This window comes from Thrips palmi, unplaced genomic scaffold (genome assembly GCF_012932325.1).
Source record: "Thrips palmi isolate BJ-2018 unplaced genomic scaffold, TpBJ-2018v1 HiC_scaffold_8, whole genome shotgun sequence".
In the NCBI taxonomy this organism is placed as follows: Eukaryota; Metazoa; Arthropoda; class Insecta; order Thysanoptera; family Thripidae; genus Thrips; species Thrips palmi.
The window spans coordinates 14,275,555-14,290,652 of NW_023144635.1; the positions used below are offsets into that span (position 1 = coordinate 14,275,555).

Here is a 15,098-nt window from a genome sequence, read left to right on the forward strand (position 1 = left end):
GGACAGCAGGAGGAGCCTAAAGAGGATGAGGTTTCTGACGAGGAGTCTGATGATGGAGATACGTTGAAGATAGTGAGGAAAATAGCCCTGCAGAAGAAGCTGACGACTGAATTTTTTTTTATTTTATAACTAATTGTGTTAAGAAAGTGTTAAGGCCAATAAAGTGCCGAAATTTAAACAAGAAAAAATCCATGCGCTCGTAACCAGCAAAAAAGACTTGCAAAACGGCAGAAAAAGGGAAGATTTATATGAGTGAGAGGAGGTAGTGCTTGCACGGCATGTATTGGTATCTTTGGCCGCTTCTACGAGTTAGCGAGATCAGGATCTTGGGACATCCAGCCGGCAACGCCTCCACTCCCGCCCCGCCCGCAGGCCACGAGGAGCCGCCATTGTCTCGTCAGAGCCGCAGCAGTCAAAACAGTGACGACTGCACGCGATTCTCCCGTCATCGCCATGGACCTCTTAGAGCAAGACTGAGGAAGACTTAGGCCGGTCTGTGGTAATTGTCTTTGTCGGAGAGGAGGACAACGAATAACCACAGGCCTTCGTATAACAAAGTATTTTAGTTTGTTATATGTATGCTCATAATACTTCGTAAGGTTTTAAGAGTGAAGGTAGGTGTATACGCCAGGCGTGGATTGTCGAAACTGGCGCAGCATCGCGAAGCCTGTTACAAGACACGGTCTGGCGTACACCGACCTTGTTCCACTATTGTTACATAATAGCCTCCTTTTCACCAGATACACCATCAGGTCACGGCTGGGGACATTGTTGTAGCAGAGGGATTGAGATAGAAAGCTGAAATTTGGTGTGCCAAGGATATACCTACCTAGTGACCCTGCTAAATCTCAGCCGAATCGCCCGAGCCGTTCAGGAGAAGTAGTGCACACCCACACGCACACACTCAGACAGAAAAAGTTTTTTAACCCCACTGGAGTAACGGGCTTTGCTATCGCTTAGCAAATTACAGGTAATAAACAAATACTTGAAAATGGTTGCCCATCACGGGAAGAGGCTGTTAAAAAATGTTCTACCTCTGTCAGCTTTTTTTAATGGACGGCATTTTGAAGGATCCCATTTTGCTGTCAGGAGGCACTCAAGGGATGTGAGTGCTTAAAAAGTTCGACCCTTTTCAGAGAGTGAAAATGAAAGCTGTGGTTGATCACTGCACTGAGACCATGGTCTTATATTATTTAAATGCTAATTTTTCTTTAAGTGTACAACCAGGTGACTATATTTGGCTTAGACATCATTTTTGTTTCCCTACAATTTAAATGTGCTAATGGCAGTTTTCATTGGGCGCTCATTGAAATTAATGTAAAAGAAAAGGCCCTGAGATATTATGACAGCCTCATGAGCCTCAAGACAGCCTCCTAGTATTTGTTCCTCATCCAAGTTTGGACATGATGAATTTTTGATTGCAGAATATTCTTGGGTACTTGGCTTTGGAGGCTTAATCAAAGGACTTGCAATTCAATGAAGGTGAATGGAAAAAGCATTGTGTTAAGGTGAGGTATCAAGAGTTTCCTTAAAGTTGCGATTACTATAAACACTCTTAAAACCTTACGAAGTATTTTGAGCATACATATTACAAACTAAAATACTTTGTTATACGAACAAATAGTTTGTAAATTACAAAGTATTTTCTTTGTAAGCTTACGTATGCTCAAAATACTTTGTTATACAAACTACTTTTCTTTGTAAGGCCCAAAATAGTTTGTAAGGTTTTCTCAGTGAAGCTTATGATTTCTTCTGACAACTTTTCATTTTTGGTATTCCACAGCAGAACAATGGTGACGACAGCGGCGTGTTTGTCTGCAAGTTCTCCCTAGAAATAGTGTCTGGAGGAAAATTTAATTTTTCCTCTAGCGACATTTTCAGTATCAGGGAGACCATCCGCCAAGATATTTAAGACCAGTCGATCACCACTGTACCTCTGGTACCAGTACCACTCGACCTAAAACCATTGATTCTACCAATGATGCCGCCGATGTCCCCCACCCCACCCCAAGCGTACAAGCGTACACTGCAAACCTAACTGTCTACTAAGTACACACTTACAACTGCATGCTTGCAAGTACGCACTTACAAACGCATGCTTGCCCGAGTACACACTTACAAATGCATGCTTGCAAGTACACACTTACAAACGCATGCTTGACGCATGGAGTTTTACGGCGTCAAGCATGCGTTTGTAAGTGTGTACTTCCAAGCATGCATTTGTAAGTGTGTACTTGGCCAAGCATGCGTTTGTAAGTGTGTACTTGCAAGCACGCATTTGTAAGTGTGTACTTAGTAGACAGTTAGGTTTGTAGTGTACAACTACGCTTCAAGACTGTACGCCCTTCTTGAAGCATACAACTACGCTTGAAGGCAATTCCCCCATGCATTTAGGCCTAGATAGGAAGGAGCGCATGAACTCTTGTACGCTTGAAGAAGGGCGTACTGGCTGTGAGCTTCACGAAGGGCGTAATAGTACGCCTTAGTTTTAACAGTGCAGTAATCTCATCGTTAAAATTTTGTTTTCCGGCCACAATGAATTTCTTAAATTGAAGTCATTGGGATATGGGTTCGATGAATTACCTGGGGTGATGGAGTGGTCAAGAAAAACATTTCCCTGAACCTATGACTTAATTGTCAGTGGTATCAATGACTCAAGAAGGGATAATCAAGTACTCAGTGCGTTACACATTCCCCAAGTAGAAAAGAGGGGCTTTTTGTTTGCACTGTGGCAAAAAGGTACGGAAAATTCTGTAAACCGCTTATGCATATGCTGTTTACCATGGTAATTTTCCGTAGCCCCCACTGTGCGAAAAAACCACAGTGAATCCCGTTAATTTTTTTGCCGGGATTTACTGTAGTTCAGAACACAGGATTTACCGTGCCTGGCTACAGTATCTACTGTACCTGGTACAGGATATTCCGTACTCCACTCCTGTGGTACAGTAAATCCCGTACAAAGTACAGTACATCCTGTTAAAAAAGTACAGTAAATCCTGTACTCTGAACTACAGTGACAGCTGTACTAATCACTACAGGATTTACTGTGATTTTTCCCACAGTGCCCTTGTCATTATTCTCCGTAGGCTCTTACAGTATTCTCCGAAGGACCTTACAGTGTTCTCAGTAGGACTTTACAGTCTTCCAGGTCCTACGGAGAATACTGTAAGAGCCTATGGAGAATACAAGGCCCCGCGGAGAGTACACTACAAACCAAAGTGTCTACTAAGTACACACTTCCAAATGCATACTTGCAAGTACACACTTACAAACGCATGCTTGACGCCGTAAAACTCCGTGCGTCACATGACATTCTTTTTTTCCGTGCAGTGTCCTCCGCAGGCAAGACGCAGTTGTGCACTAGTTTACTTCTCTTCTAAGCAGCGGAAGCTTCCATGAACGGTCAATTCTTAAACTCTGAAGACATCACTGTTAAATGCATGAACATCCTGCGTACCTTTACTAGATGAACGAGTGCGAACATGGCATTCAGCCCGATGGTCATGTCGTGCAAGAACTGCTGTCGTACTCGGAAGGACCTCCACATCTCGACTGCGACGCAACAGGCCCCGGTGGAGAAATGGAACAGCGATGGTGCAAATCAACCGCGGCCACACGCATGATTTTGTAGAGCGCACAGTTTTTAGAAATATAGTATAGTCATAGAGCCATCTCTTTTTCGTGCTTTCATTTCAAGCGAAAGGTGCTCAAGCGTAGTTCGGTGCTTTAATGAAGTGTTCAACTACGCTCGTCTTGAACACCAAAATTTTGACTTTCACAAAAGTTATAACTTTTTCCAATAAATTTGAAGGTCAGTGGGGTTTTCCATTAAAGAGCTGGTTCTTTAATATTGATTTTGAAAACAAAAAGTTTGACTCTAGGTCTAGAACCCAGGATCTGCTATCTCTCTGCTCAATCACTAAACTATGTCAAAAATTCACTGCGCGTTAGACTATGCGGCATCATTTGTCTTGGTTCCTGCTGGTGACCTGACACCTGGCACACTTGGACAAGGATAGTTTAAGTAGCTGGTTCCTAGGTTTTAAGTGGTTAAAAAAATGCAAATTTAGACATTTCAATCATTGTTTTCGGCCACTTCCGCATGCCCGATTGAAGAAAGTCATCTTCACCTCAAGATGGAGGCGAAACATTAGAAAAATTATGAAGTCGAAACAAGCAACGGTCTGGCTTATATCGTGCGCGCGAGACCCAAAATATTGCAATAGAGTAAAGTGGCTTCAAAGTTCGAACGGTCTAACCCATCCTGTGGAAAATAAATTACAAAATGTCATCCTCTAGCCTAATGGTTTTGAATTTCAAAACCAGCCAGCCGCCTAATTCAAGGGTTCGACACAAATAATTCAAAGACGAAAATCTGAGTTTTTGACGGAAAATGACGAGTCTCCCCCCTCAAGTGATCAAAACGATTAATAAACAATTGGGACACGGTAGTGGGAGGGTGGGACTTAGAAGTTTCGCCCAGCGATAGTGAGATTACTTTGTCTCACCTCAAAAGGTTAACTCAAAATGGTATTGAGAATTCTGTTTTGGGCGCATAAACGTAAGTATTGACTGAGAAAACTAGCAGACCTAACCTAACAGACCAGACATTAATGCACTTCAAATCGAAAGGATAAGTGGACACTTGTAGGCGTAGACCAGTTTGTCCTGCGCTTCCAAGTGTCGACCCGTTGTGTCCGACGCTTTGAAGTGTCGACCACACTCACTGTGTCGGACACGTCCAAGTGTCGACCACACTCACTGTGTCCGACACGTCCAAGTGTCGACCACAGCATGTCCGACGGCTGGAAGTGTGGGGCCACAATAGGACAAACTGATTGTAGTTAACCGTAGGACAACAGTGCCCTACAAGCTTGTCTCCGTGGTCCTACACTTGCAGACGTCATCAAGATCTAATGAAAACTGATGGAAAGGAGGTAACGCTTAAAAGTCTTACCCGTATCATTATGCGGCTGTTTGATCCTACCGGCATAGTCTTGGTTGCTGAATGCAGAATCCATTTTCTGCAAAACGCAGGTGATAAGTATTTAACTCTAAGGTCGAAACCCTTGGGTCAGGGCGGGGAAGAACCGAACGCATCGAAGGTTGGGAAAAATCGGACAGTTTTAGACTGGATTTCCTGATTTTTAGAATTACGAATACCGTTACGCGTTACACTGAAAATGAATTGGTCACCACCATCACCCTTTAAATGGGTAATGCAACTTCGTTGCCCAAATTTTAGTGACGAAAAATTCATCACCCGAAATTTGGTAACAGGCATTTGGTCGCCCATTTTTGGATAACGCCGTCGGCGACGCTGTGAGGTTCCCGATGGCGTCCTTCGGGGGCCACCACGATGACCGGAGGCCTCAACGCCACATTGGGTCATCGCGGTGGCCCCGGAAAGAGCGTCATCGGGGACCTTTACGGCGTCGCCGACGACGTTACCCAAATTTGGGCGACGATTTTATGACTGCCCAAAATTTGGTCACCGCTGGCTCGTCACCCAAATTTGGGCAACGGTGCGTACGTTACCCAATAAAAGGGCGATGGCGGTGACTCTTTTATTCTCAGTGTTAATGAAGGTTTGCGCTAACTAGGAGAAAGTATTTTCGAGTGTCCTAATTCGTCAGTTCAGTCTAAAATTGGGGTGTACGGTTTTTCCCCGCCCTGATCCCAAGTTTTAAAACATCTGATCTTGAAAGCGGAAGAAGGGCATAACTTTGACTTATTACTGAATTTTGTTTTATCAGTACTTTGCCTCAATGGTTTTGCACCAAATCGCCAAATTACACAAAATTATTTGACTCAATTCCTAGTAGTTAAGAAGAAAATGGACGTGGAAGAAGAACGTTACTCGGCTTGAACTCATTCACGGCCCCAATTTCATCGGAAACTGGAGATAACTCAACCGAAGTCCACATGGCTTCATTGGAGCAAAAATGGCAAAAGGCCAAAACTCAGTTTGTACTTATATGTGCCTCTGATGTAAAAAAGGCAAAACTCAACCTTTTCTCCTTCTAAGTAGGAAAAAAGGTAACTCAAAACCCTGCATCATAGCGATGTAGGCTCGACGCAGATCTCCAATTTCAACTCCTCTTCAATTGTCTCCAAAATTCACCTCGTTTGCTAATATTTAAATCACCGAAACCGTGTACAGAGTGAACAAACACTTTTGAAAATTGTCGTCAGGCTTTCGGGCCAAATTAGGACTGTAGTACCACCCATGCATGACACACTTCTGTGTTAAATAAATTCACCGGTGTGGTGGAACTCAAATTTCGCCCACATTCACAAAATCAGTTTGATTACCAAGGACACTAGAGGGCGGGGAAGTCGCGTCTGCTTGATGAGCGCCTCACACTCCTTGCGTAAGTCCGCAATGAGCACCGACAGCAGCATTGCAGGGCCCACGAACAAGACCTCCATCATCTGTGGAGTGCAACAAAGAGTCAAGGAACCGTTCCTTCGTCAAAAGCTCGTGCTTGTTAATGCTCGGGTCATTCCATCCCACTTTTACATCCCGTTACATCGACCCCCTCCGATTTGCTCCAAATTTTGGTCAAATGTTACCTACCTATAGTGAAGTCGTCCACCAAAAAATTAGACCTCTACGATGCATGGTTTGGCTAAAAACGCATTTTTTCATTTTGACCTTTTTTGCTGAAATTAGTGTAGGTTTTTACGAAAACGGCTATAACTTCCTTTCTAATCGCAAGACTCCGTTCAAACTTGGTACTCCCAGTCAAAATTCAACAAGGAATCCAAATCTGCCGTCGGAATTAACCTAGGGTCACCCAAAGTTGGTCATATGGCGGAAATACGAAAAAAATTGACATTTGTGCCAATTTCCAGCTGCAACACTTACAGGGCTCCTAGACAGCTCAAAATCTTCAGAAAAGTGCCATCTTTAAGAATCTGAATACAGAAGTCCCAGTATATGCTTCCTAAGGGTCAGTTCTTGACCAAAACGCGAAATACCGCCCAAAACCGCTTGTTTCACCCTCCCACGGACGCCACCTGGGCGGCACGGGTCCCTCCGCGTGTTTGAAGGACTAGCTGGGTCATTTTGGGTTACAGGTGGGCACCCCGCACTGTAAAGTACTCAAGAACGAAGGCCCACGCACCTCCAAGGTCACACAATTAGGCGCACATCACGTATTTTGCCTAGATTCGGAATAGGGGTAGGTTGGGTAAGAAAAGTACACTCGGGACATTCCACGTGAATCCAACGACGGTTTGGAATCGAGGTCCTCGGATTTCGACCTAAGTGGTATCAATCGATTCGGTATCGGCCCCTGACTCACTATGTAAATTTTTTTGAAAAAATTTTGAACGGTTTAGTTTTTGCACCAGTTTTATGATTTTATAAGTTTAAAAATAGTAAAAACAAAAAAAAAATTTCAAAATGTTTTGTAGGTGTTCTTGAGGGTTTAGGAATGTGGTAAAAGCATTAAAAGTTGTTTTAGAACCATCTGGGAGGTTTTAAGGGTAGTAAAAATGGTGAATTTTGGTGAAAATTTGACAAATTTCACCGTTCTGAAAATACGTCATCATGGATTTTGGCCAAACTTTTTTTTTCTTTTCCTCTACTATTGGTGCATACTCTCTTAAGAGGGTTTGGATGGCCCGCCACAATTTTTTCTTCTGGAGCCTATAACATGTCTAATTGCGGCATATTTTTCCCTTTAATTGACTGTTTTTTTGTCGTTTCTCTCATGCGCTTACTTGGTCGACCATGCAGATCACTCAAAGTAAGGATATCAGAACCCAACACAACTCCTGATAGCTAGCTCTTCTATATGCAGACTTTCACTCTACAAAAAATGTCCTGTCAACGCCGTTAATTTATTACCAATGTTTGCTGTTATGCAATTCACGGCGTTTGCTGTGAACTAGTTCACGGCGTTCACTGTGATCTCGGTCACAGTGTTCACTGTGATCTGGCCACAGTAAACGCCGTGAATTGGAGCCTGATTGGCAGTACTTCGGTGCTCAGTGGCGTCAAACTCACAGTGTTTACTGGGGACCAGATCACAGTGAACACCGTGAACAAGATCACAGTGAATCCCGTGACCAGATCACTGTAAACGCTGTGAATTGACCTACAGTAAAAACTGGTAATAAATTAACGGCATTTACAGGACCTTTTTGGTAGAGTGTTTAGGGACCCATGCAATCATAATCATAGATACTTTAAACAAATTTATTTTATTTTGAGCACATTTTCACTCATAGATCTCGACTAACCTGAGACATGGAGTTTCGAAGTGAACTTTATGTAGTACAGCACATGTTTCAACTTAATTACTCTTTTCATTAAGAATTTCTGAATCTTGCCATCCTTAAATAGTGAGTTGTCACTAAACTTTTGTCCACTTCCAAACTCCATGTCTCAGGTTAGTCGAGATCTATGAGTGAAAATGTTCTCAAAATAAAATAAATTTGTTTAAAGTATCTATGATAATGATTGCATGGGTCCCTAAAAGTCTGCATATAGAAGAGCTAGCTATCAGGAGTTGTGTTGGGCCCTGATATCCTTACTTTGAGTGATCTGCATGATCGACCAAGTAAGCGCATGAGAGAAACGACAAAAAAACAGACAATTAAAGGGAAAAATATGCCGTAATTAGACATGTTAAAGGCTCCAGAAGAAAAAATTGGGGCGGGCCATCCAAACCCTCTTAAGGGAGTATGCACCAATAGTAGAGGAAAAGAAAAAATAAGTTTGGCCAAAATCCATGATGACGTATTTTCAGAACGGTGAAATTTGTCAAATTTTCACCAAAATTCACCATTTTCACTACCCTTAACACCTCCCAGATGGTTCTCAAACAACTTTTAATGCTTTTCCCACATTCCTAAACCCTCAAGAACACCTACAAAAAATTTTGAATTTTTTTTTGTTTTTACTATTTTTTAACTTATAAAATCATGAAACTGGTGCAAAAACTAAACCGTTCAAAATTTTTTTCAAAAAAATTTACATGGTGAGTCAGGGGCCGATACCGAATCGATTGATACCACTTAGGTCGAAATCCGAGGACCTCGATTCCAAACCGTCGTTGGATTCACGTGGAATGTCCCACCCGAAGCTCGGGTAAGAAAAGTACACCCGTTATATCTCCGAACTGAAACTACACTGAACCATCACGTTAGTGGTTTTAGAAAGATTGGTCATCCCGCTGGCAACAAATAAATTTAGCCCAGTTCTACATATAATATTTAGAATCAAACTGCACGTTTGAAAAACACATTAAAAATAACTATGAAAATCTTTTTTTAAATATTTGTACTTTGAAGTACAGCTTCCTGCAGAATCAGCCGACAGTCCAATGTAAGGTACCACCTTATAGCTTAGACCATCATCTTTAAAAAACAGTGCCGTTCGATGCTCTTAGGCTGCAACATAATTTTTTATAAGTGTAAAAATGAAATGGGGAAGAAAAGTACAGTCGGCTGGGGAAGAAAAGTACAGGCATTGGGGAAGAAAAGAACACCCTCTAAGAAACTAAAAGCGGGATGAAAATTGAATTGATCACAGAAATAGATTTGATTAGGCGAGACAAGCAAAAAATGTCAACACAAGTTATAGAATTAGACTCGAAATAAACAAGTTATTGGGCATTTACGTGAAAAGGGGAAGAAAAGTACAAAAATGCTGTACCCACTTATCTCTGAGAAAAGGCTTCTTGGACCTTCTGTGATGAGTCCATGTAGTAGAATCAGAAACAATTGACCGATTTTGACGAAACTTGAACTAATGGCAAGTGAAAGCTCTTCACTTTAGGGGTAAACCTGTATTGAGCCAAGATTGGTGGTCTCCTGGTTCGAACTCGCAATTCTTTTCGTTGTACTTTTCTTTCCCGGTGGTGTACTTTTCTTACCCTTTTCGAGGAGTTCCGAAATCACATACATTTTGCCATGTTGTACGTAATGTGGGGAACTATAATCAACGAACAGTGATCCATTTCATTAGGAAGGCATTGGATTACATGTTCACGAGAGCAGACTAGTTGAATCCTCATTCGGAACTTCTGTACAGTGCAAAGTACGCGTTTTGTACTTTTCTTCCCCAACCTACCCCTGAGCAGCGGAGCGCCTGGGAGGTAGGCCGTCCCGTCGACCTCTGCAGTGTTCTTGGTGGCCTGCCGGGGCGCCTCGCTTGCGCCCACTGGTGAACGAGCAGGCAACCCAGTGCTGCTCTCTGTTGGACCAGGGGGCGGTAACACCCTAAAGCGGCAGTGAGGTGAAGGTCTCGCTCCGATCTTGCTCTGTGCAGAGGTCACAGACTGCTTCGAAATTATTCAAACTAGGCCACTGTTTGCAAATCGCCTTGCACATATCGAAAGAGCATCACATAAAGGGTGCATTAGACTCATTGGCAATCCCCTAACTGCTGCTTCTCAGCCCTCAAAAAAACAAAGTGAAAACACGGAAAAATACAATAAGTCTAATAATTAAGGAAATAACCTCGGGGGCGCCCGCGCCAGCGGGATGACCAATCTTTCTAAAACCACTAACGTGATGGATCAGTGTAGTTTCAGTTCGGAGATATAACGCACTGAGAAAACCTTACAAACTATTTTGGGCCTTACTAAGAAAAGTAGTTTGTATAACAAAGTATTTTGAGCATACGTAAGCTAAGGGGTATTGAAATGCACGTTTTTTTGAATTCCATACCGGCACACCCGGAAAAGGGTTCATTCTGACCTAAAACCACCGCAAACCAAATTTGAGACCGATCGAAAAATATTTAGGGGTCGCTACAATGGCTGAAAGTTGTAAATTTGACGTAATTTTTAACAAAATACAACTTTGGAGTATTTGAAGCCCTGCGCATCCGGTGTTGGTCCTAGCTTGTTGCCCCCGGAAAATTTTTTTTCCCGGGATCCAGGCCGACCAAAAGAACCCGACGGGATGCGTTTCGAGCGAATAATAAGGGAACTGGGTCCATTTTACGCTCAAAAAAGTGTTTTTTTCGCCGCTTTTAGTGCTTTAGAGGCCTACCAAACGTTTGCCTTGCGTCACAAAAAATTTAAACCCATGTATTTTGATAGAAAAAAGGTTGCTCTTTCAAATGGCGGTCACGGAAACAGTCTACGATTTTTGGTTTAGGCTCCAGGGCCGTTTTAAGTTGAAAAATGGACTTAATTTTTGTGAAAATTAGAGCAAATGTTCACTCTTAGTCACGTGCGACGTATGGTTTGGCCACTGGCGCTACCCGGCGAAGTGCAGGAGGTCGATGGGTCCTACAGACAAAATGCGATCTCCAAACGACGCGCAAACAAAGTTCGATCTCCAATGTCCCGCTAAACAAAGTTCGATGTGCTCAAATACGGGGCACGTGAATCTATTTTCAAGTGGCCATATTAAATGATTTTATTTCGTTCTATTGCTAGCTTTAACACCTATGTTTAGGTAATGCACTGATTTTTTTAGCACAGTAACTGTTTCCGCAAAATAATTTGGCATCGCGCTGAAAAAGACCATTTAAGCAGAGCAACATAACCTCAAATCTGGGCAGTCCCGTGGAGATCGAACTTTGCTTGTCCGGGCTTTGGAGATCGCACTTTGTTTGCGCGTCGTTTGGAGATCGCACTTTGTCAGTAGGACCCATCGAGGTGCACTGTGGTTGGAGAAGCTTCTCGGGTAGAAATTTACGGCTTTTATACGGCTGCTAGATATTTTGTGATCAAAGTAACGCGCAGGCGTTCGAAAAATACCTTGATTATGTTTGGATTGTGTCAGCCTCGTTTCTCCCATTCGTTCACAGCAGGTCGCAGCAGGGCCACGCTCTGGACTAGCTGTTATTGCCGCGCGTGATCAACAGAGTTCGCTGGAGCGCGACATCACAGTCTTCATCTGGGGTAGGGACCGGCTGAGTCCACGCGGTCGCATACGGACCGCTCCGCTGCAATTCTTTTTCAGTGATGACGGTCTCGCCATGCAGATCCGCTCTTGTCTCGCAAGCGGCAGGTTTGTGGATCGACGCCAGTGGTCTCACTTTTGCTGCTGCGGCCGGCGATGCGGCAGCTCCTTGCCGATATTTTGTCTTTGCCTTTTGGACATCTTTTTAAGGTCGTTTTAAACGACGTCGAAAAGCGGCCGGCCAGAGATTGGCAAAACGTCAACAAAATATCCGAATATTTTGTCGACATCTTGCTGACACAGTCCAAACATAATCCAGGTATTTTTCGAACGCCTGCGCGTTACTTTGATCACAAAATATCTAGCAGCCGTATAAAAGCCGTAAATTTCTACCCGAGAAGCTTCTCTAACCACAGTGCACCGCCTGCACTTCGCCGGGTAGCGCCAGTGGCCAAACCATACGTCGCACGTGACTAAGAGTGAACATTTGCTCTAATTTTCACAAAAATTAAGTCCATTTTTCAACTTAAAACGGCTCTGGAGCCTAAACCAAAAATCGTAGACTGTTTCCGTGACCGCCATTTGAAAGAGCAACCTTTTTTCTATCAAAATACATGGGTTTAAATTTTTTGTGACGCAAGGCAAACGTTTGGTAGGCCTCTAAAGCACTAAAAGCGGCGAAAAGAACACTTTTTTGAGCGTAAAATGGACCCAGTTCCCTTATTATTCGCTCGAAACGCATCCCGTAGGGTTCTTTTGGTCGGCCTGGATCCCGAGAAAAAAAAGTCTCCGGGGGCCACAAGCTAGGACCAACACCGGATGCGCAGGGCTGCAAATACTCCAAAGTTGTATTTTGTTAAAAATTACGTCAAATTTACAACTTTTAGCCATTGTAGCGACCCCTAAATATTATTCGATCGGTCTCAAATTTGGTTTGCGATGGTTTTAGGTCAGAATGAACCCTTTTCCGGGTGTGCCGGTATGGAATTCAAAAAAACGTGCATTTCAATACCCCTTAACGTAAGCTTACAAAGAAAATACTTCGTAATTTACAAACTATTTCTTCGTATAACAAAGTATTTTAGTTTGTTATATGTATGCTCAAAATACTTCGTAAGGTTTTAAGAGTGCGGGTGTACTTTTCTTACCCGAGCTTCGAGTGTACTTTTCTTACCCAACCTACCCCTATTCCGAATCTAGGCAAATACGTGCTGTGCGCTTAATTGTGTGACCTTGGAGGTGCGTGGGCCTTCGTTCTAGAGTACTTTACAGTGCGGGGTGCCCACCTGCAACCCGAAATGACCCAGCTAGTCCTTCAAACACGCGGAGGGACCCGTGCCGCCCAGGTGGCGTCCGTGGGAGGGTGAAACATGCGGTTTTGGGCGGCATTTCGCGTTTTGGTCAAGAACTTACCCTTAGGAAGCATATACTGAGACTTCTGTATTCAGATTCTTAAAGATGGCACTTTTCTGAAGATTTTGAGCTGTCTAGGAGCCCTGTAAGTGTTGCAGCTGGAAATTGGCACAAATGTCAATTTTTTTCGTATTTCCGCCATATGACCAACTTTGGGTGACCGGGTGATTCCCTGCGTAGGGGGTCATTTCAGGTCACCGGGGCCTTGCACCTGAACTGAGGTTGATTGAGTAGCTTGGGCAATTCAAATTTGTTTTACTAAACGAGGACCATGTCCTCATGTGGATAAGTCAATCTAACTTTTGTTTTTCTAGGTTTCGTAAGCTGCTAAAGTGTCGTTTTGTAAGTTCCGTCATGGTCACCAACACCTATAAGACAACATTGCCATGCTGTAGTATATAACTCAGCCACATCAAAAGAAAACTGGCTATTTCACTCTCTTCCCTGACTTATTCTTCGCAAAATTACGGAAGGTGACCTTTGTATCATCACTTGTTGAACCTGAAACAGCCTATGGGAAAATGTCCACCGTGTGACCATGTGACCCATGCTGTTTTCACAACTGACGGTCTACTGGGGTTCCTTTTCGTTTTAGAACCTCGCGACCACTTGGGATCGAAAGAACATAAAAAAACCCTTCCAGAAGCCGGTGCCCGCGGGACCTGGGGCGGTCAAACGACGCTTCCAGGCCGTCAGAATTGTTCAAAACGGTAAGGGTGTAAAAATAGATGTAAATTCCGTTTCGGGCCGTAGCTCCTCCATCTGAGGGAGAAAGTTCCCACAACCTTCGCTGAAAAACGCTATTTTGGATGCTCAAAATGACACCGTCAACAGTTTTTACCTATCTTGTAACCCAGCGGGTCAGGAGACGAAACACTTCGCTTTGTAAATTCCGTAATCCGTAAATTCCGTCATTATTTCTGTAAATTCCGCCGTATTTCATAGGGGGTGAAATTAAAAGTCAAGTTGTAGCGCTGCCACGCTCAGAGGGGTACTGTGGGGTACTATGTATGCCATCTACACCAAATTTAGCCCCTAAAGTTGAACTTTAAAAAAGAACATTTGGTACATCCAAAATGACCCTCTACGCACGGAATCACCCGACCCTAGGTCAATTCCGACGGCAGATTTGGATTCCTTGTTGAATTTTGAGTGGGAGTACCAAGTTTGAACGGAGTCTTGCGATTAGAAAGGAAGTTATAGCCATTTTCGTAAAAACCTACACTAATTTCAGCAAAAATGGTCAAAATGAAAAAATGCGTTTTTAGCCAAACCATGCACCGTAGAGGTCTAATTTTTTGGTGGACGACGTATCTATAGATAGGTAACATTTGACCAAAATTTGGAGCAAATCGGAGGGGGTCGATGTAACGGGATGTAAAAGTAGGATGGAATGACCCTGCTCTGAGTTGGAAGAGTGCAATAACGTTTGAGATTTTAGTTAGCGCAGCCGAAGCGCAGGCTTAACGGCAGCATCGGATTTTCAACCACCCTGTTAAGACCCGCTACCCTGGGAAAAAATTTGAACAAAGTTTTCGCTGACTGGCTGAGTGATCGCAAAGCCAGTTTCTCTACACACTAAATGTCCACTATCTATCCTGGAACGCGACATCACGTTGAACCGAATGTGACAAAATGTTGAGTTCCTTTGAACATTGTGTCACATTCGTTTGGACGTGAATCAGACATAAATTGCCTTATTCACATTCAAAGAAATGTGATTCAATGCTCAAAGGAAGGTAACATTTCATCACATTCGTTTTTAACGTAATGTCACTTTCCTTGAGTTAGATTGTTATGGGACTTTTCCG

General features: G+C 43.2%; 1 protein-coding gene across 1 annotated transcript in view; it reads right to left on the reverse strand.

The window, feature by feature from the left end:
• Nucleotides 1-15,098, reverse strand: part of LOC117653372 — a 33,635-nt gene that overhangs the window by 14,310 nt on the left and 4,227 nt on the right. Inside the window, exons 3-5 of the mRNA XM_034399007.1 lie at nt 6,316-6,435; nt 4,958-5,024; nt 3,458-3,552 (exon numbers count right to left, since the gene is read on the reverse strand). Of these exons, the coding sequence (XP_034254898.1) occupies nt 3,458-3,552; nt 4,958-5,024; nt 6,316-6,435 (282 nt within the window). The remainder of the gene's footprint in view (nt 1-3,457; nt 3,553-4,957; nt 5,025-6,315; nt 6,436-15,098) is intronic.